The sequence below is a fragment of the Dermochelys coriacea genome, chromosome 1 (genome assembly GCF_009764565.3).
Source record: "Dermochelys coriacea isolate rDerCor1 chromosome 1, rDerCor1.pri.v4, whole genome shotgun sequence".
Classification (NCBI taxonomy): Eukaryota; Metazoa; Chordata; order Testudines; family Dermochelyidae; genus Dermochelys; species Dermochelys coriacea.
This window is the reverse complement of record NC_050068.2, coordinates 13,661,843-13,684,922: the sequence shown is the minus strand read 5'-3', so window position 1 is coordinate 13,684,922 and position 23,080 is coordinate 13,661,843. Positions and strand designations below refer to the sequence as shown.

Below are 23,080 nucleotides of genomic sequence, written 5' to 3'. Positions count from 1 at the left end.
ATTATGTAATATGCGATGAGTGTTAAGATAAATTTAACACTTCATTTGATTTTTTAAAATCGGTTTGTAGAAAGGAGAGCAGTCATCTAAAGTTACATAGAGACAATGAATTTAAGCGTGGAGCCATACTTTATGGCAAAGTTGTAAACTTTTTATAATGAGGCAATAGAAATATTGACAGGGGCTTTCTTCTCTACTCCCTTTAGCTCAGCCTATGACAGGGACATCCAATATACTGTAAGACCACGAGTGACAACAGCTTGGCACAAGCCACAGGGATTCATCTCATCTGCACAGAATTTACATCCATTTTTATGTACAGTAAATATATAGTACAGGCTCATACTAACCCTTTCAATCCCAGATGACTAGAAAAGACAGCTTACTTGAATCTACTAGCAATAAAATCTGCAGCTGATAAACTTTGATGTCATCTTTCTTGTCAAGCCCCTTTGGGGGCTGTGGCCATACTTTAACTACCCCTGTTCTAGGAACACACACAGCTATTAAAACCGAAATACCATCTAGAATGACCGTATTAATTTTTAACTAGAAAAAAAGGCGTAAGGTATTTTCCATTTCATATATTCTCTTCTCTCCAACCTGAGTGCTTCTAATGTTATGTAAAATAAAGTGGAGGAACAAGTGCTTGTCACAGTATTCAATGTTGTAACACATAGGTGATGCAGAGAAGACAATCCAATTCTTACCCAACTATGTACAGCTTTTCCATAATATTCAGACTGAACGTTTCTCTTTGCCATCAAAAAAGATAAAAATTTGCCATTTAGGCTTATAATTAACAGACAAAACAGAACATAAAAATGAAAGTCACAAGGACTTTATAAATGAAGCAACTGTTAACAGCGGCTAAAAGGAGAACCCACAGCACCATCTACAGGAGACTGCAGTGTTATGTACATAGATGTTCAGGACAAATATGTTAATCTTTTTAGGTTTTGTATTTTAGTCTGATGAGCATTTCTTCTATTGGAATTTTAAAAACTACAATATCAACAGTAAAATCACATCTTAAAAAAGACTGACGCAAAACCTGTGTTATACTTTGGATGAATTATACTTACAGTAGTACTTCAGCACCAAAAATGGGCAGTTACGCTGATAGATGTATGTACAATTGAATGAGATGTCAAAGTCTTAAAATGCTTATTTATAATGAAATCTATACAAAATGGTTAAAAAAACTTTTCTATATACATTTTTTTAAAAAAAGAAAAGTATTGTCTTCATTACCAGAACATATTAAAACAGCCTCTTCTGTCATTCCACCTGCACCCAAATCTCTCTCCGTGGCTTGTAACGATCATAAAAACCCAACATATTGCTTGAACAAGTCAAGTCATAAGGCTGAGGATTATCTCTGAAACATACAACTAATCAATTTAAGCTTTTAAACCACCAAAATGGTCATTTAAAAAACAGCATGTAAGAGTAAAATATAGATCTTTAAAAGCCTCAGCTTGCATCTGAATACAACAGGCTGAAGTTATGAGATAATGAACCAAATATTCCCAAACTCTAAACATTTGTTTTAAACCATAATACATTTCTGCTACACCACAGCATTAGAATGAAAACATCTGCCTGTTTAACAGGAACTAGTTAAGCAACTTGGCCTTGTATTTAAATCACTGCATTTAAATAAATTATCAGAGGTTAATTAATTAGACTAAATGGGCATTTCATGTGCTTGTGACACAAAGAAATGTTTTGTACATTAAACTAGCATATTTCTTGCAATATATGAAAACAAAATCCACCAAACCATGTTACCTGTTAGTGATTTTGCTTATGTCCAAACATTCACCAACAAGTAATTAAAAAAATAAACTATATTTTATGCTTATTAAAAATATGAACATTAATTGAGCTCAAGTGCAAGAAAGCTAACCAATTCAGAAATTCTTGGGGCTTTTCCAGTACGGTCAGAGATACCTTTTATCTCACATGCTATTTAAAAATACAAATATCTACTAAACATTCTTTGTGATGGTGTTTCGCTCAATAGCTACAAAAAGAAAGACACGGCAAAGTAAAAGGTCCCTTTTTACTGAAAAGTTTCAGTATCTGGTCAAGAGCTTCATAGCAAGAACTTCTACTCAATCTTTTCAATTCACTGTAGATTTGCCTTTTTTTTTTTTTTTTTTTTTTAAAAAGACATACATTCCACTGTCACAGGTTTACCGTATCTTGGTAACTACATCTTTTTGGAAACAAATTTTAAGATGTGGTTTCTGCAATACTGTCTTGTTAAAACACACTGATGCTTCAAGGGTCCAATGAACAACTCTAATAGGCAAAGTGCTCTAATACATCACAATACAAGGACATCTTGGACACTCAATTGCCAAGATGAATTTAAAGTGCACTCCAGTGTCCCAATTCATTAGGATTGTTCAGCAGAACTTTGAGAAGGGCTGGGCTCAGTGCCTTCCTCAGTACTGCTGTCCACATCTTGTTCCATTGCTGTCTCCTCATCATCAAGACGTTGACTAGTAAAGTTATTGAGCTCCAGGAGCCCACTGGGTTCCACTACAACATTGGAGCTGGAGTGACAAGGGATGGAGTATTGAGGGATAGTCTAAAGGAAAGAAAAAAATGAAGTTTTAATATGCAATTTTGGATTAAGTTAGTTAAGGATTTGTATGTTGAAATGAAAAAGATACTCATGCCTATTAAACAGTTGTAAGAATCGCAGAAACACTTTCCAAAAGTCAATAAGTTTGTTTTCACCCTATTGTTACAATATTGCTAAATTAAATGTAGCATTAAAAGATCATTTTGCAGGATTTTTTCACTGAAGGAGAAGTTGAAATAATTACAATTAAAGAAAGGATAGTCTTGTGGTTAAGGCAGCTGGCTGGGACTCAAAAGATCTGGGATCAGTTGCCAGCTCTGCCAGACTTCCTGTGTAACCTTTGACAAGTTACTTAATCCCTTTGCTATCGGGGCCATCTATAAAATAGGGATAACACATACTCTCACTCTCTGTATGTTCTGTCTATTTAGACTAAGTATTTTGGGGTCGAGACTTCTCTGACTGTTGTGTGTACAACATATTGCACAATGGGTCCCTGAAATTGGTTGCATTAATACAAAGAAAGAATAATAGATTTAGACTGATAAAAGTATTGTGGTAACAAAGGAATAAAATAAATGACTAAATTGTTTTGTTTTTAATTTCTAGATCATATGGAAAATATATCTACATTTTAATTATTAAATTGATAATCAGATAGGTATTTTGATTTTGAAATTACCCAGACATCACCACCACACCTAAATACTATGATGATTAGCATCATATAAATATCTATGATATACAGATGTAGTAGAGTAAAATAATCAATCTCTTAGCCCTCACTCCTCAAGAGATACAAAAACCTGAGTATTTCCTAGAAAAACTACTTAGTTTCAAGGAAAATATTACAAAATAATTCAAAACATTTGTAAACTTTATAAATAAATCAAAGTTAGTGCATTTGTTTCCATTACAATTACACATTTTTCACCATAACAAGTGTATATAATATACAATAAAATCTCTAATTCAAACACTGCATAAAAACACAAAGGCATTCTGTCCACTTCTCTGCAAGTCAGTATCATAGCATCATAGAAGTGTAGGACTGGAAGAGACCTCGAGAGGTCATCTAGTCCAGTCCCCTGCACTCAGGGCAGGACTAAGTATTATCTAGTCATCTCTAACAAGTGTGCGTCTAACTTGCCCTTAAAAATCTCCAGTGATGGAGATTCCACAACCTCCCTAGGCAATTTATTTCAGTGCTTAACTATCCTGACAGTTCGGAATTTTTTCCGAATGTCCAACCTAAATTACCCTTGCCACTAAGTAGATTGCTTCTTGTCCTATCCTCAGATGTTAAGGAGAACAATTTTTCTCCCTCTCCTTGTAACAACCTTTTATGTACTTATACTTATGTATAATTAGGGTGCTGTAAGTGAGATTTCAGATTTTTAAAATGTCAATACTTTGACAATCTAGACTATGGAATACAATAGTACGTTATAAAGTATCAAAATAAAACTAAATTTGAATAAATGAACATTTTCACATTTGTTCATTTAGGTCCTGATTCATCAAAGCACATAAACATCTGCTTAATTTAAGAATTACGTAGTCCTGTTGAGTTCAAATCAATGAGACTTACTCATATGCATAAAGTTAATAATGTACTTAAGTGCTTTGATGAATCTGGCCCTTATTTACTAATTTGCAAAAAGTCTCCCAGTCAGTTGGAATTAGTGAGATTCTACTATATCACCTTTATGCTGAAGAAAGTTTTACACTAAAAAACAGGTAAGACTGTTAGATGCTGTTAAAAAACAAAACAAAACAGGGCACAAATCATACCTCCATGGTAACAGCAAAAGTTGCATGTTCAAGCATTTCAGTTAGAAGGTGATTTGGAATATCTAGCAAGTTTGGTTTGTTTCCTTAATGGGAAAGCAAAGCAGAACACTTAAAATGCTCAGAAGACAGACAACAGGAATGCAGTGACCAGCATGTTTGAGAAATTGTATTTAACAACTCAATGCCAATTTAATAAACAAGTGCCAAACATTTTTATATTCTTAAATCACTTACTGTTTTGGAGTAGAGGAGAACCAAAATAAGAAAGGAAAAAAATACTTGAACATTATTCAGATACTATTTAGGCTTTAGACATGTAAACCTAGAAATAGCTGCTTTATTTTTTTTAACCTTTATTTGCTCTGCTCTTCTCTTACCTGGATAATAATTTCAGATGAAATCTCTTCAGTTTTCTTTTGGGATATATTCTGAATGTGTATAAACTGGTTTGTTGAAGGCACTCCTTGTGGATCCATTTTCTTCTCTGTTAAAGCAGGATCAGCAGCAGGAGGACTTGAACAGGACTCTTTACATTTCAGTTGCTGAGAGATGGAAGTTGCCGTCATCCCTACTGCAGTCACCCTTGGCACCTGGATACAAGGTGAGGATTCTGCTTCACTAGCAAGTTTACTAGTGGACATGGCCTTGTTTGGGGGATCCACTACCATATGTTCTATGTTTGTGTCAATCTGAGCTTCCATCATAGACATTTTCAAAATGTCTGCTACTGCTGTCTTCACAGATGCCTGCATGGGAAATAGGCTTGTAACTGGCGATGCCAGTTTGGGCACAGAATTGCCGCCTGCTACCTTTGAAACAGTAGGAGGCTGTCGCCCCTCAAAAGTTATCTTTGTAACAGTGGATCCTTGAGTTATAATTGGCTGCTGCACCTGAAAATCAAATTTTTGTTGTGCATGTTACAGCTATTTTTTTATTTAAACCTAATCAATATTTATCTGGACAATACGGCACAAACAACATACTTGCTATTAGGAAGACAGTTGAAGCTCAGTGTTTTAAGAAAGGAATCAGCAGTGATATGATAACATTTAATTGAAGCCGGGGAAGGTAGTTTTTGGACTGCTAGACAAAGTTTCTAGCAGAATATCACAGCAGCCTCATTTTCTTTTGGGATTTATATCCCCATGTGATGTATATTAATCCCTTCTTATTATTTTATATATGCTTCAAGGGGTTGGGGAGTAGTAGGTTTTTGGAGTTAGTTAAAATACATATACAGTATTTTCCTCAGTCTTTACATCTTCCCCTCCCAAGGAAAGTAAAATTGCTCCTCTAGGTAAAATTATTTAACTGAAGGGTGATGGTGATGTAAACTACCAAGGAAGACGTACAATGGAGATCCTTGGGAGACTGCACTGTATTCGTCTTTATTTCCACCGAATTTTTTTTTAAATGTAACGGGAACGGAAATCAATAATATATTATACCCAAAAAAACAAAAGAAATTAGGGGCAAATTCCATGCACTTTTGGTTGCAGAAATTCACAAAAAACTGTCCAACAAAATTGACTTGTGAGCTCTATGGATTTTTTTCCCTATATAACAACATGTGCTTCTCTTTCCTAGTGTCAACCTTCTGATGGGGAAATTAATACCAGCGTAATGAGGAGTTCTCTCTTGCCAGGAGAAAACACGGCTACAGCAACTGGGTTGGTGTTTGGATTTTTCCTTGAACAGCGACGTTTTATTTTGCATGCTATCAATATTCTGTTACCTGGCTGGCGGGCTGTTTCTCTGAAGAGGCAGGTAGCTGCAATTGACTCTGGGGGGGTTGGGGTTGCACGTAGATTTTTTGTGCCGTTGGTGCCTGTTGCAGTTTGGGCAGCTGCTGCGTGGTTTTTACTGCAAGCACCTGTACTACAGTTTGCTGTGGCTGTGCCACTAAGGTAGGGAGTTGCCTTTCTTTGGCCATCATGTGGTGTGTGGTGTGCTGTGCATCTGGTTTGGTCTGTGCTTGCTCTTGCTGAAGTGGGGTTAGCTTTTGATGCCGGATAGAAAGCTGGGGCATTTGTGGGAGTTTGTGCTGGATCTGATCAGCCTGCAGGTGGATGGTCTGCTTTTGTTTAGTCTGGAAGCACTGCAGAGTTTTCACTTGCAGTTGAGTCTGTTCCAGCTGTGGTTGACTCAGTTTCTGCTGTTTTTGTGCCTGTGACTGCGTCAGGGCAGATCTGTAAAACAGACCAGTCTGAGGATCTAGGGTATCCATCTCTTCCACTTCTCCTTCCTCAGTTCCAAGTTGTTCACTGTGTTTGGTAAATGCAGTGTGGCTGCTTAAAGCCTTAATAAAAAAAAGTTACAAATGAAAAAAGGTTATGAGACATCATCTAATTTACTGCAGAATACACAAATCTAGTGACATTACAGAATATTTAAACTGGACTGATTTAAAAGCAGAATAGGTCACAGGACTTCAGGCATCCAACTCATGTATAAAAGCAGAAATACCCTAAGATGGTGAGTTCCCAAAGCCATAGCACTTCAATGGTTATTTCCATACCATAACACCATACTGGTGTTCCACCCACTACCTGCCTTTTAACTGTAGATGTCTTGCCCTCAGTGAAGCTTAGGTTGTTCTTACATTTGAAAGATTAATTAATTAATTCAGATCACCTCAAACTCCATGATGTCTGAATGGGAAATGGAAGGGATTGGCTGATTCAATAGAGATCTTAGGTTGGTGAATAGATGGTTCCTAGCTTTAACAAGAACCTATTACCTTAAGAGATTTTGATTCTGTTTCCTAACACCGTCTCCTCTCATGCTTCTTGGTGACTTCTTCTACACCACTTTTTACACATGGAACCTGCCCCATTTCCCATGCACCAAAGCATAATCTCTCCTTTTCAGACCCAGTTCTTCCTGCGTTGATTTCCTCACCACTGCCATGTCTGTACCTTCACACACACCAAAACTACAGTCCCATATCACGTTAGAGTTGGACTAAGTTCCTTGGGGTGGGGGGACACAAACACTGTCTTATTACATGTTGTGTACACAATCCTACATAATAACTAAGTAGCCTCATTCAGCAAAATTCTACCTCTACAGATGTCTCTGCAGAGGCTTTAGGACAGACTTTATCTAAATATGAACTATATAAAAAGTGAGTGGTGCACATTTACCCAGGGGACCTCACAAAACTAGAGTAGCTTTATTTTTGTTACTGCTGACAGATAAACAGAAATGCTAATTCTTGAATTAGATAAGAAAATTAAACTATTTAAACAAGCACACACCACAGGCTTCTTCCTCTGCTTTTTACTGGGTTGTCCCTTGCACTTGGGCTGTTCACCACACATTTTAAAGCAGTCTCACAGCTGTGACTTCGCAAGTTGAGAATTTGCCAGAGGCCTCTGCAGTTTGGCACCTTACAAAACCAAACTCCAAATCAAAGGCATCCGGCTTCTTTATGGTCTCCAATTCTGCTCCTTTTCCTTCCCCTGCTTCAAGATTAAGGTCTTGTCTAAGCTACAGAGTTTTGTCAACAAAAGTTATGCCACTTTAATTAAACCACTGTTGCATGTCCACACTGTGCTCCTTGTGTTCACAGAGTGCATCCACACTAACAGCGCTCACATCGAAACAGAGAAGAGCACTGTGGTTAGCTATCCCACTTTGCAGCTGGCTGCAGGATGCTTTGGGAAAGCCTCATGGGGCAGGTACAGCACCACATGATGCAGGTTTCTCAATCCCATCATTCCAGGGGAATCCTACTAGATTGCCAGCAGCTTTTCAACTGAAGTGTGTGTGGGAGGAGCGACTGTGTGTGACAGAGTGTGTGTGGTGTGGGAGAGAGACAGAGTGGGTTGTGGGAGAGTAAGTGTGTCAGCATGCTGTCTCAAAGTTCAGACAGTGGCTGGAAACATTCAGTCCTGAGGCACGGGGAGGGGAACACCCCCCATCAGCCCCTGCCTCCCTTCCTGGCTCTGCACAGCACTATAGTCAGACACACACCTCCCCTGCCTGCCGTTGTGTTCCTAGTGCTGGGGAAGAGCAGAATTCCACTTAATGATTTGCTCTTTTCTGCCAGCATGCTCAGCTTTCAGAACTTCCCGGAGCTTTGAAAGGGGAGAGCCGCATGCCTGTGTAGCTGGAATGCAGGGCAGCCAAGTTCAAAACAGTGAGCACAGGCGTCATGGTGGGCATTGTGGGATACTGGAAGAGGCCAGTTATGGTGACTACGAATGGCAGCGTCTACACTGATGCTTTGTCGCTTTAACTTCATTGCAAAAAGCTCTATGCCTCTCGTCGAGGTGGTTTTATTTTGCCGACAAAAGTAGCGTTGTAGTGTGTGCACCTCCACTGTTTTGTCAGCAAAGGCTGCATTTTGCTGACAAAACTCTGTACTGTAGACAAGGCCTAACATAGAACTTTTAGGGCCTTTCCCCCTTTCATTACTGTGTGCAGAGACTGGCAAGTCCTATACTGCTGTCAAGTGGACTCCACACAAACAGGGAGGGCTCATGTAGGCAGCAACATCCTTTCAAAATGGCCAACAGCAAACATGTAGCATATACAAAACAACTCCTCCACTTACTATACAAGGTACATGAGGTAATACCTTACTGGACCAACTTCTGTTGGTTAAAGGTACAAGCTTTCAAGATAAAAGATAATAGCCCACCTACCTTGCCCTATATCCTGGGACCAACATGGCTACATCAACATTGCAATCAACCATGGAAGATATTCTTAGATATTCTTTTTTTTAGTCCCACACTCAAGGAACAGCAACTCACAATGGGCCAAATTCTGTCCTTATGCTTGGTTTTCCACTGACAAACCGACATGACATGTGCATTCAAATCAAAACCTGGCCCTAGATAATTCACATAACCTACTTATGTTCACAGACTGTTTGGAAAAGAAAAGGTACAACCTGCTGCATGATATGGGTAATTGCGCCTGTTGAAGATGCAGGGATAGATTTCACCACAACAGAAGTCTGTGTTGCTGTCTGCGACTGAGCCACATGCTGCAGCAGAGTCCTCTGGGGCTGGGATGACTGCTGGTGGGGCTGAGACCGATGACTGACTGAAAGTAAAGAGGTCAATGGCACTTTGGGTCAATGGCCCAGAACTAACTGTAGTAGCTGAAGCTACTTGTTTTGTTGTTTTACCTTCAAGTGAAAGCAAATATGGATGAAATAAAAATCTGAGTATGAAATAAGTCCTTTACTGTATGCTAGCTTCAATCTTAAAGTGTAGATCTACTCTGAGAAGGATCTTAGAAATAGCACCATGGGGTCTGGTGTTTGTTTCAGTGATTTCTGAGCAAGTATGCGCTCAGTTTTAAAATGTCCCCTGCCTCCCAAATGCTAGTCGTGCAAACTGAATTTGTGCTCCGAGTCTCAAGATGGGTTCTTTTATACATCATCAGTATGGACCATTCTGGAGTCCAAATTATGCTGTTATATTTTTGGAACTCCACTGAACGCAATGCATTTGCACAGACATAACTGAAAATGCCAAAATGTGATTACAGAAAATTACTGATCACATGTGAGAATGAGAAAACTTTAGGACTCTCAAACCTTACATTAAATGTACAGGGCTGGCAATTAGAAAGTGTTTACTTGTAAAGAATTTGAGCAAATTTGCTCAGAAGTCCATGAGACAACAAACATAGACCCATCATACCTGTTTTTAGAGTCACTTATCAGACTAGAACCACATCAACTTTGGGGCTACAGTTTTGGCTCCATAACTAACCAGATGGGTGGGCAAAGTGAAATAGTCCTAAAGTCAGATAATGATTTATTTTATTATCTAACAAAGCAGTCAACAGCATAAGACAACAGCATCAATGGAGAACCCAAATTAGCTTATACCACCAACTCATACCATTATGTAGATATTTGCTTTAATTAACTTATTCCTAAATGCATCAGGTACTGGAAAATATGGTATGGTACTGGATGGTTCAGACGAATATGATTATATCCAGTTAACTAACAGTGACTAGAAGTCAATATTTTCTGGTAGTTAGAAGGGAGGCCAAAGTTTGGATGAATATGGAAAGTTAACTTGCCACTCCTAGATGGGGTTGGATAAAGTCAGCATTGCCTTTCATGCTGTACCAGCTATTACTGGATATCCCCAACAGTTTCTACAGAATTTAGAACTTCATTTAAAAATAAAGTTTCTAACCTATATGGTTGTGTAGAAATTCTTCCGAATGTGAACCAATACAGAGTTGTCTTCCTGAGTCTGCAGACAGACAAAAAATGATAATACTAAGAGGTGTGAACTGCCCCATTCAATTCAATGGGTGTTAATATTGAAGCCCAACAGCTATTTAGATTTATTTAAAATGTACCTAAACCTTTGCTCTAGGTGCATGTATAAAAATTCACAACATACAAGTGTCAGTATAGTACATTATTTCACTGCTTATCATTTTAGCAGAAAATCCACCTATTGTAGGATTAGTGGAATACTTTTTTGTTTCATATACACATTCAATGACCCCCGTTCTTTAAATTCAAGTGGGAAGGAACTGGTGAAGTAACTGTAGTTGTATGCTGTTACGAAGGCTGCTGCTGTCCAACTCATGGTTGGTTGCATTTAATTGGTGGGAAAAGCAAATGACCCCTACCATGCACATTCCCTGTAATTCTGTAAATCACTGAGCTCTGTAAAAAAAAAACAAAAAAAAACCAACCCAGTTTTAAGTTACTGATTAATTTAAGTTCAGGGAAGTGTTAATTGCTGTCATCTGTTATCCTGGATCTGTGGATAAAGAGGACTTCAAACTACACGAATATTGAATGGGGATCTTTTATAAGCACTGATTTAAAATATATACATATTTTTTATAAAATAAAAAAGTCAAGTTGAACCATATATATATATATATATATATATATATATATATATATATATATATATATATATATATATATATGGTTCAACTTAATACAACGTACAACACACAGTGTATGGTGATGTCAGGGAATATGACTGACCTTCAAATAACTGGTGATCAGTTTAATAATGTTATAATGTACGCTTACTTGTTATTAAATACTTATACTTGTTATTCAAACAACATTTTAATATTAAGTCAATGCTTTCCCACTAGGGATCCATTGGAGTTATGACTTTCTCACTCACAATTGAAGCCAGATACAGTAAGCAGTGTAAAAAAAAAAAAAAAAAAAAGTCCCATCCAACTTAAATCTGGATACCAGGGGGTGAAAGTGGAGGGGTAAGGCGGGAGGGGAAAATGAAAAATGGAAATACCAGATTAGACTAACAAATACTAAAAACATTGAAATCATTTTAAATATATCTGAATATAAACAAGCTTTATCCTTTATTTTCACCACAGTTAAAACTTAATTGGGAAATACAAAATGCAAGAATGTAGAGTGTTCATTCAAGTGCTCAATTTAAGCTAAACATGCTAACCCTTTCACACTGAATTTATTAAATGGTGCAAATGTCTAGGGGCAGACGAGAGTGTTCCAGTTTATGGGAAATATAGTTTAATTAGACACATGTCCAAGAGAAACACTGAAGGATTGATGCAACATGAGGACTAGAAAGATGCTTCAAACTGGCACATCACACTTATTATTGGGATTCAGCTTTCACTAACCTTAACTGACCTGCTCTCTTGCCTAAAACTTCTAATTTGGCACTGCAAAATGGATATAGAAAACTTTACCAGCCCAAACACAAAATGTACTTGCCCACTATATCATGAGGATGACAATTATAAGGGAAAATGCCCACCTGGCCAAAAAAGGCTACCTGCTCAGTACCATTAAGTGAGTTGAATTCCACAAAATTGGGTGAACTAATTCTGCAAGAAGTCTTTTACCCTTTCACAACAGATACGTCTTATAATGAATCCTGAGCTTCATTTTCTACTTTTCCTTCCCAAGAGGGCACTTTGTCCTTTCACCACCAGATCAGAGTATGTTTAAATGATATGCATTGAAACAATGATCTTTTGTTTCATTTTACACCAGAAATAGATAGATGCACATTCTCTGATCTAGCAGGAAAGAGCAGAAGCATCCCATGCCCCTTGATGCGTCCTCAAAGTAGTGGAAGAAGACTAGTATGAATTTCCTCTACAGAAATACTATAATGAAAGGAAGACAGAAAATACTGATCCCTCGCCCCACCAGCAACAATAAAAACACAAAGGCTTTCCACTGAAAACCAGCCATCCTAATTCTAGCATTCATAGTATGTTTTGTAGCCACTTACCAGTTGTGATATATTCAGCAACTAATTCTGATTCTACCACAGCAATGGAAGGGCTTTCTGGAGAATGCCTCTTCTCCTGAGTCATCTGAATAGGAACTGCCATTTGGCTCAGGTCAATGGTAGGTTGTCTTGGTTTTGATTCTAACTTCTCCTTCACTGCTTAAAGATATTGGGGAGGTGGGGGGGGGGGAGAAGAGGAAATGCACCTTTTAGTAAAGTAGATTCCAACTTAAGTTAAATACACAGAAAGATAAGAGAATCAAACCGTCCCAAGAAAGTGGGACATAATCAAGATATACCGTACTTCCAAGCTGAACACTTGCAAGAGCAAAAATACAGAATTTTCATCTACAAAAATGTAAAATATAGTTATTTTAACAAACAATGCAATTGACTAACATGATTCAAAGTGATCCCAAACACCCATATACCTGTTGTCTGCTGAAGTTCCAGCAGTGCTTTTATTGTAGAAGTAGCCGATTGCGATTCATTGGATACATCTTGATAAATTATTGTGGGGCTGGTGTCCACAGCAATTTCATGTTCTGACCAATCCTGACTTCTAGATGCAATCACATGAACGACAGGCTGGGAATCTGTTACACAGAAGAATGAGGACAAATCAAATCAACCAGCTATGACATTTTTATTCAGTGTTCATTACAGGCGGTGCTGGTAGCAACACCTATTGTTAAGGTTGCCTAATACTTTCCATTATAAAATATTATTTTCAGTTGCTTATAAAACTTTGCCAAACTTTAACCATTCAAACTGAAGTTTTTCTTAGTGTCTGCCTCAAGCTGACTTTTTTTGGAAAATTTCAGCTGTTCAGATATTCAAGTTATTCAACATTCAAATACTGAACAAAACAAGCCTTAATTTCTTTACATTTGATCACATTAAGTTCCTTGAAAACCAGGAGTTCCCAAAAAACACCATCAATGTGTAAGGAGAAGTTACTCACCTTGTGCAGTAACTGGAGTTCTTGGAGATGTGTCCCCCTGTGGGTGCTTCACTTCGGGTGCCAACGCGTCCTGCGCTTTTGATTGGAGATTTTTGGAGCAGTGCCTGTTTGGCCTGTGTATGTGCCCCACACATCCTAGTGCCCTGTGCTGAGGCTATACGGCGAATCACTCTCAATTCCTTTTCCACCATAGTCTCCCAAAGGAGATTCTGAAGCAGAGGTGGAGGAGGGCAGGTAGTGGAGCACCCACAGGGGGACACATCTCAAAGAACTCCAGTTACTGCAAAAAGTGAGTAACCTCTCCTTTTTTGAGTAGTGTCCCTGTGGATTCTTGACCTCAGGTGACTCCTGGGGAGCATCCCCTAAGGAGGCAAGAGGTTCGGAGTAGAGTCAATACAGGAGAGAGAACTTCATTGCCTACAGCATCTGATCTTGCAGAAGGCACCAAGGCATAGTGATCAGAAGTATGAACAGAGGACTAAGTTGCCGCTCTACAGATGTATACAGTTGGTACATCCTTAAATTAGGCTATAGATGCAGACAGTATATTCCACAGGAGAACGATCAGTCTCACAGGGGGCTGAACATGAATTCGGTCATAACTGATCTTAAAACATTCCGAGATCCACTTTGATATCCTGTTTTGAAATTACCAAACCCTTGTTTCTATCTGCGATGGATACAAATAATCTAGGAAATCTTCTAGAAGGTTTGATCCTATCTAGATAAAAACCTAATGCCCTCCTCTCATCTAGGGTATGGAATATAGTCCAATGTGGCTTTGGGACAAAAACATGATCTTAGTTAAGAATCTTCGATAGGCCCATAGTGAGAATTTCTCTCTGGTGAATACCATAAATAGAAAGGGTCTGCCATTAGAACTCCCAATTCTCCAACCCTTCAGGCAGAAGTGATAGCTACCAGAAAGGCTGTCTTCATTGATAAATTTAACAAAGAACACATAGCCAGTGGCTCAAAAGGATGCTTTTAAAAGGCAATTAAGGACTAGGTTTAGGTCCCAGCTAGGCACAGGATCTCTTATTTGTGTGGAGAGATTCTACAAACCTCTGGCTGGGTGAGCAAAGAGCAAAAATCCCTTTATGGGTGTGTGAAAAGTTGTTATTGCCACTAAGGGTATCCTAATGGAGTTCAGAGAAAGACACAACGTTTTCAATTCCAACAAATAACCCAGTACCCCTGGGAAAAGAGTGAAATCTGACGACTGTTACACCAAAGACAATATCTCATCCATTTCTGGAGGCAAGTATTCCTGCAGGTTCTTTTCTAAAAAGGTGTACCTTTGATGAAAAGGATCCCTCTATTCCTGAGAGCCATTGAGGAAGCACGCTTGGAGACCCAGAATCTGCAGGTTGGGTGGGAGTGCCAGACCAGCATCCTGAGTCAGTAGGTGAGGAGTGATCCGTAGATGCCCCGGAGGGCAAGAGATGAGTGATTAGATAGGGATACCAAACTTGTGATACCAAACCTGTCTTGACCACGTTGGTGCAATGAATATGACTTTCGCCTGATGTTGTTGAGAACTTTTAATAGTAATGGTGTTGGTGGATATGCATATGAGATGAGAAAAGCATCTTGTAGGGATTGGGGATCAAGACCTGGATCAATACTTGATGGATTTTGCATTGGCTGCTGTGGCAAACAGATTGACCTCCAGGAACCGTCAAGTTAATACCACCTTGAGGAGGACTCAAGAGTTAAGTTCCCACTCATAATTTAGAAAGAAATTGCTGCTGAGGTCGTCTGGTGTTCTAATACCTGGCAGGTATAAAGATGAGATGACAATCGGTTTGGCTATGCACCAGTTTCAGAGTTTTATTGCTTCAGCACTGAGAGATGGTGAAGGTGCTCTGCTCCTCCCTGGGGATTGATACAATAAATTCATGCCATGTTGTCTGTCACTATCTTTACTGACTTTGATCTGTTTCGAGGTAAAAAAGTGTAGACAAACATTTTTGACTGGTCCCAATTCCAAACCATTGATATAAAGAAGCTACTCTGGTAGTAACCATTTGCCCTGAACCTTGTAAGGTTTCAGATGTGCCCCCAACCCAAAACTGAAGTGTCTTATGTTATCCCTACAGGAGGGCGATTCTGAAAGAATGTCACACCTGCATAGATTTTGGTCAGTCCTTCCACCAGCTGCGTGACTGTAGAACCTATTGGGAAACAGACCGTAATCTTCCCAGGCTGTGCTTTCTTAATTTGTAAACCATTCAAAGCCATCCCTATAGACCTCCGAGATGTAACCTGGCATGTTGCTCTACAAAGATGCAAGCTGACATGTGTCCCAGCAGTTGAAGACAATCTCCTGTTGTTACTTGAGAACTGCACCGAATCCCTGAGATTCATTAATGTGAGAAATCTTCTGAGGAGAAGGTACGCTCTGCCTGTCAGTGCATCCAGAGAAGCTCCTATGATGTCTAGATAGAGTCAAAATGGATTTTGAGATTGTTTCACAGCCTGGGTCTTGAAATCAGAGAACACATCATCTTCACTGCCATTAACACTTCATGATACAATCTGCCCCTGATCAACCAATCATCCAGATACTGGAAAACTATTATACCCAAATGACATAGGTCGGCGGCAACTAATTCCAGAATCTTTGACAATACTCTTGGGGCAGAAGATAGGCTGAAAGGGAGCACCCTGTATTGGTAGTGCTCACTGTTGATTAGAAAACAAAAACTTTTTTGTGTTAAGGGTAAATAGCAACATGAAAATATGAGTCTTGCAGGCTGATTGGTTCATGAACCAATCTCCTAATTCTAACAAGCCAATTATTGCTGGAAAAGTCACCATCCTGAATCCCTACTGTTTTACATATCTGTTTAATCGCCTTAAATTGGCCAGTTCCTTTGACAGGTGTTCAATAAAGGAATTAGATTTGTTGTAATTCAAACAGTAGTATTTGGCCATGAGTGCCTGATGGTTCGCTATTCTGAACTGAAGTGTAGCTGAAGAGTGAGATTTGCGACTAAAAAGACTGAGCCTCTTGTGGTCCTTACTGTATGAGGTGGACTTTGAGCTATTCTGTCTGCCACACTCATTAACGGCCTTCACTACCAGGAAATTTTGAGATGAGTGAGAAAATAGAAGCTCTGATTCTCTGGCAGGCACAGAATACTTATTATCCATCCTTCTGCAAGTAGGTGGTGCAGTAGTTGGGTTTGCCAAACAGTCTTAGCAGGCTCTAGAAGAGCTTCCAATCTTCATAGATGTGGAGGTGTGTAAAATATCTAGGAGTTTATAGTGGGACTCCTGAACCTCCTCTGAGGGAATGTGGAACAGGTCAGCAATTTGCTTCATCAGTTCTTGAAACTGCCTGAAGTCATTGGCCATAGAAGGTGGTGGAGGCATCACAGTTTCATTAGGAGGCAATATTAGTAAGAGGTGTCACCTCTTTATCCACCCTTGTTTCTTGCTTTTCAAAGGTCTCCTCCTTTGGCATAGGTGGTGATAGAGGACATTGAGGAGAGTGGGCCCTTCTCTGCTCCCTCCAGCGGTATGAAGACTTAATTGAAAATTGTTAATAGAATGCCTACATGCCCCAACAAGGCCACTGAGATGGGCCAATGGCATAGGAAGAGGCATTCATCTGTGTTCCTGCCATGGGTGCATCATTTGAGATCTATCCTCCTGAAATACGTCAGTATAAGAGGGAGAGCGATGTGACCTAGAATCCCAGGGAAACCCTGGATCAATATTTGAGAGTCTGAGGAGCGCTCTTCCACATGCTCCAAGGGAAAGGGTGGGAGGGGAATAGTTGTTCGGCCTGCGAATTAGGCAAGGGTGCATATGGCACTCTAGGAGATAGAGAGGTCTGTGACTGAGAGAGTCTTGAGGCTGATAAACAGAGAAGACTCTCGCTCCAAAGATGTTATCAGGTCTTCAGGGTACCTAATTTTTTGCAGGACCAAAGGTATCATAGACTGGGTCGAGTGAGAACCTGTGGAGGATGGCTTCAGTACTGATGCAGTTGGTACTAAGTGCTTGGTGTGGGATTGAATAGGCTCAATCTGTAAACAGAAGGTATATGAGCAGTCTTTGGTACCACTTACTTTCTAATGTTATTCGGGGATGTGCTTAGCCTTTTTTCAACTGCATCTCTGCCACTCTAGAAACTCGATACCGACTGTGGTTTAGATGATTGACTCCTCTTCACCTTTGTGGTACTGGCATCACTGCATGGAACTCCCCTTGGGACCCAAGATCTCTGTAGTCATCTTGTGTGTTGGTGACAGTTTTTCTTGGAGATTTACTCCTTGCCTCCTTCTGCTTAGAGGCAGATATTGAGACTAATCTCCGCTGACCAAGATCTTGATGTGGACGCTGCACTAGTGGTACACCAGGAGATCTATGTACATAGGTTCCTCCACCCCCTGGATCCGAAGCTGGTCATAAAGCTGGTTCCATTATCAGGAGATTAAAGTTGATTTCCCAATTTTTTGGGGCTCTACCCCTGAAGGAAGTGCAGATCTTGCACTTACTGGGGACATGAGCACCGCCCAGACAGTGGAGGCACTGGGAATGCCAGACACTGATTAGAGTAGCCTCACGGCAGGATAGGCACCTTTTGAATCCCTGGGAGCCCAGCATTCCTGAGCAAACAAACAAAAACTGACCTCCCTATAAAGGGGAAAAATTTTAACATCTAACTATATCTATGAATAATTGGGGGGAGGGGGTTGTTTTTCTTTTTTTCAGTGAAAGGAAAAGGGGAACACCTGTTCCAACAACTAAAAACACTAAAAGGTCACAGACTATATGCTAACTAACTAGCTAATTGCTGAATATTAGAGAGAAAAAGCACAGGTAAATGCCATCTCACGTTGATTGCGGTTGAGAAGGAACTGAGGGGCAGTTTGCCTGTGCAGATTCTTCTAGCCTTGGTGTGGAGCATAAACCCGGGTGAGGCGCATGGGCGGGCCCAACAGGAACTACCACCAAAAATCTTCAATCTAAGGCACAGGTGCACCTAAAGTGGAACATCCACAGGGACACTACTCGAAGAACAACTACTTTTAAGAAGTTACATTGAAGGGATGAATGGAAGAGGAGGGCTATGTATATGAAAAAGATAAAAGGTGTTTGCAGATATAAACTGACCATTTTGTCTTCGTCTAAACAACATGTTTAAAAATACTTGTGTATACAGTCTCTTAATGAGTGCGCAAATCTCCTAATGTTACAATGGATGTCACTGCCCAGGTTAGCTGGGGAACCAAGGAAAATCGGAACAATATGATTTTTTTTTAAAAAAGTAAATTTGGTATTTAGGGAACTGATGATTTTGAGGTGAAAAGTAAAACATTTCTGATTAATACTACATACTTCTCCAGAATATGTCATCAACAAATCTCAAAGTGCTTTCAGAAGTTAATCCCCAACACCGCTACAAGTAGTAATATCCTCATTTTTCAGATGCGGAACTGAGACATGGGGTTACAGGACTCACAAAAAGCCAGTATTTGGAAGCAATTTTCAGGAGTCCTGATCTCCAGTCACCTAACCAGACCAGATGACCGTGTATTTAAAACATAATAAAGAGATACAACAGGTTATAAAAAACTAGCTTACATCTTTGGGAGAGGGAATCAAAGCTTATTACTTAGCAAACAGAGTGATTATATTTACCCTGGGAACTCTGGGAGGACTCTGTAGAAGAGGAGCTGCTATCAGTGTAGCTCTGTGGTTCTTCTTTCACTTCTGGGAGAGAGGAGTTTCCTGCTTCTGCCACCCTGGATGCCTGCTGCAATGTTTCAGTTACCAACTGCCTTGTCTGCTCACTCACAACCGTAGCTTGAAATGTCACAGGCTTTGGTTTTATGAGAACCTAATAGAAAAAACAATTTCTCTATTTACAATAAGAGCACTCAAGAAAGGACCAAACACTTAGAGTTTCTTGAGCGCACTGTCTCCTGATATGTAATCAAGACAGCATATACAACCTCTACATAATCCTCTTTTGTACGTTCCTGTCCATACAGAAGCATGGCAAATTCCTACACAACCAATTAGCATCTGTGAATACTAAGAACTATATAGATCATCTAATTTAAGGTCTATTATTAAGGTCACAAGATACTGATTATTATGCTATAAGGAACTAATCCAGTAAAGTACTTAAGCATGTGCTTAACACAAGTGATTTATTGGATTGGGCACTAATTTAGACATACAACAGGTTTTTGATTAGCAGACGTGTTAGTCTATATTCGCAAAAAGAAAAGGAGTACTTGTGGCACCTTAGAGACTAACAAATTTATTTGAGCATAAGCTTTCGTGAGCTAGTTCTGACCAATTCAGATAGATTCTGAAAGCCTGTATATGAATATAACTTTTTCATTTTTTGATACAAGATTGAACTTGAACTCTGTTTAGATGTATAGAGTGCCCAGAATTAGAATAGATTCAATAATACAGGGTGCAGAGGGCTAACATACTAGTCTTTTAACTCCGCAGTCTAATTTTAGGCATAAACTTTAGAGTATACACTTCAAGTTGAGAAGCCTAGTGACCATATTACATGCCTGTGTACTACAGTTGTCAATCTATACTCAGTGGCATAAGGACCTGGACAGCAGGAGTCAGGACTAAGGTTCATTAGAAGAACGGAAGTTTGCAAGGACCTTGCCTACTTTTCAGAGTAGCAGCCGTGTTAGTCTGTATTCGCAAGTCTCTAAGGTGCCACAAGTACTCCTTTTCTTCTTGCCTACTTTGTACTTCTCTCAAGCCACTGTTATTAAGCCATCAATGTTATGAGCACTAAATTCAGACAATCATCATAAAAAAGGTAACAAACAATTTTATGGCACTTATCTTCACAGTACTTAAGTTCCTACATCTAATCATCATATCAGATTGTTTTGAACAGGTTCTGGCAGACAAAAGGAAGATAATTACCACCATATCAGAACAGACTAAGAATCTAACTACTCGGATATCCTGTTGATGCCAGATGTTTCAAAGTCACTCCATAGGGCAGGATTCACCCTGCTTCTTCCCAGTCCCTCAGGTTGACAGATTATGGAGAGATTCCTCCCATCTTTCATGGCCTCAAGCCTGGCTATGTATTTTCTTTAGGCTACAGTTCAAAGCAGTAGCTTCCCTTCAGGAATATGAGCAGCCCTGAAGAATGAGGTGATTTTTATTCCACACAAAATGTGTTCTTGCATGTGCCATTTTTAGCCATATATGATTTGCCTTATTACTCTGAAGCAGTGAATTCCACAAGCTAGTCATACATTGCTTAATAAGTATTTCCTTTAATGTTTAAAATGCGTTGCCTTTTAATTTCATCATGCACGTCTTCCATCATAAAACAGAAGACTGAATAGTGCCTGACTGGCCTTCTCTATATATTTCTACCATATAACTGCATCTCAGTCCTTTCAATCTCTCCTCATATGGAATAACCTTCCCTTCCATACCTGTAATCCTCTCTTCTTCTCATTATAGCTTCATGCCTTATCTGATTTTTGGGACCTTTGTTGCACAGAATGTTTGCTCAACTGTATAAATCTTCCTGAATTATTCAATCTTAAAATATTCTGCTTGAGCTTTACAAATACAGGCATTGACCTCAAAGGTGAATTAGGCTTCTTCCCCTGGAAAGTAATGTGCTTAAATACCCATCTAGAGTGCTAATGGAGCATCAAACTGCCAATCTATGTTAGGCTCCAGGGAGAGACCTACTTCATGAAGTGCATAAGATACACATTACTATAACCAGATCAATTTCACCCCACACCAAAGGCTTTGAAGTGCAAAGGACTGTCAACACCATGAAGACTTGTTTCTCTTTTTATAGAAATCTAAGTGTGTTTCATAAGACAGAAGGAGTCCTTGCTTTACCTGTGTTTTCCCTTGCTGCCCATAAACAATTTTGGTTGGGATGATTTTGGTGGCTGGCTGGACAGTAGAGCCTATTCCTTTCGGCTGTGTGACAATCATTTTTGTGATGGGTCTGGTTGCAGTGATGATGGCAGGTTTTGCACCTGCTGGCACTGCTTGAATAGTTTTCTCCCCCTGAAGTAAAGGCAAAATGTACATGTTAACTTGCAATGCAATTTCTTCAGTGATATACAACACCCTCCTATCTAAACATATGTAAAATTCACATAAGAGGCAGTAGAGTGGCTGCTCTGTAACATGACAGCCAATTTCTTTCATCAACAGGTTGGTTTCAAGGAGTAGGTGCATTTAATAGGAAGTAAATTCAAAAACCAATCACAGAAATAAAGACTAGTAAGAGTTTATGTGGCGTTAAGAAAAAACTCTCTCTTCTCTGGGAAAGTAGAATTGTACGAGATGTTTAAAGGTATACTCAAAACTTTTAAGAGTTGCTCTTTGTCAGTAGCAACATTTTAGATTATTAAAACTGGAAATACTTTAATATTTTATTTACCTTTTACAATTTGTGCTATTATGAATTTATTTTGGTTTCCACAATGAAACTAGTTTGGCCAGTTTTATTTCTAATTCTCGTGTGGTTTTCTTTCAGGTGTGATAAAGGGAAAAGGTGGCTTTCAGCAGTGCAAGCGAATGTTCACTTTTAATTGGTTAAGCACATACAAAAGCTATATAAAAACAGCTATCAAGATAATCTCTGCTTCAAAGAATTCACAGAACAGAAAATAGAATCCTTTGCAACTCATTTGCAAACATGCTTTAAAAGAAAGTTAAAAAAATACCAAATGTTTATTAACATTATTTTTATAAAGAATTTTACCAAACCTAAAACTGAAGTTTACAGTTTTTTGACAGTTTGTTCCTTTAATCTATCTTACATTATTATGCCTATCACTGGGGTATCCAGTACAGCTAGTCAGGAATTTTCCAACAAAAGGTTGGTTTTTTTTAATCAGAAAATGCTGATTTGTCAAAACTGAACCTTTTCACAGGAACGGTTCTATTTGAATGAACTTCCAAAGGACCCCAGGCAGACCAGACTCTTGTTAACTTGAAAACAAAAGTCTACTTAGTTTCACTGCTGCCATTTAGTGGTTGGAAGCAATAAAACTGTCAAGAATCCTGTCAATTTCATTCCGCGGCTTCCAGGGTCCCTAGCTCTGTTGCAGGCGATGCTGGGGAGCATATTTTGTTTCGGAACATCACATTCTGGTGTTTCCAAAATATTGTAGGATTTCAGTTTAGTGAAAATCTGAGTGTTCAGCTTTTCATCCTAATTCAGAATTGCCGTGAAAAGCTTAGAAGTTAAGGGCATACATAATTAACAGATATACAGATGGATATCAAATTTTACAAACTATGTTAAATGTGCAGAATATTTGAAAAAGGACCCTCCCTTCACACATTGGATCAGACAATCCCATTCTCACATTAAAGAATTGGTACAAGAATCCAGTCATTTTGTATGGCTCCACTCTTTTTGAACGGGACAGCCTCTGTAACCCAGAGACAGCTGGACAGGGAACACAAAGAAGGAGAAGA

The 23,080-nt window shown here is 39.1% G+C and overlaps 1 protein-coding gene across 10 annotated transcripts in view; it reads right to left on the bottom strand.

Moving 5' to 3' along the window:
• Positions 1 to 819: 819 nt before the first annotated feature.
• EMSY (EMSY transcriptional repressor, BRCA2 interacting) overlaps positions 820 to 23,080 on the bottom strand; it is a 62,169-nt gene continuing 39,908 nt past the window's right edge. For 4 of the 10 annotated variants that reach the window (XM_043504057.1, XM_043504060.1, XM_043504058.1 and 1 more), the window contains 9 exons: positions 21,482 to 21,655; positions 19,262 to 19,460; positions 13,071 to 13,235; positions 12,640 to 12,798; positions 10,567 to 10,626; positions 9,297 to 9,451; positions 6,129 to 6,692; positions 4,771 to 5,283; positions 820 to 2,602 (listed from right to left, as the gene is read on the bottom strand). In XM_043504057.1, coding sequence (XP_043359992.1) covers positions 2,408 to 2,602; positions 4,771 to 5,283; positions 6,129 to 6,692; positions 9,297 to 9,451; positions 10,567 to 10,626; positions 12,640 to 12,798; positions 13,071 to 13,235; positions 19,262 to 19,460; positions 21,482 to 21,655 — 2,184 coding nt within the window. In that variant the 3' untranslated portion in view covers positions 820 to 2,407. The remainder of the gene's footprint in view (positions 2,603 to 4,770; positions 5,284 to 6,128; positions 6,693 to 9,296; positions 9,452 to 10,566; positions 10,627 to 12,639; positions 12,799 to 13,070; positions 13,236 to 19,261; positions 19,461 to 21,481; positions 21,656 to 23,080) is intronic. The other 6 variants (XM_038415620.2, XM_043504062.1, XM_043504059.1 and 3 more) reach the window with 3 other exon arrangements.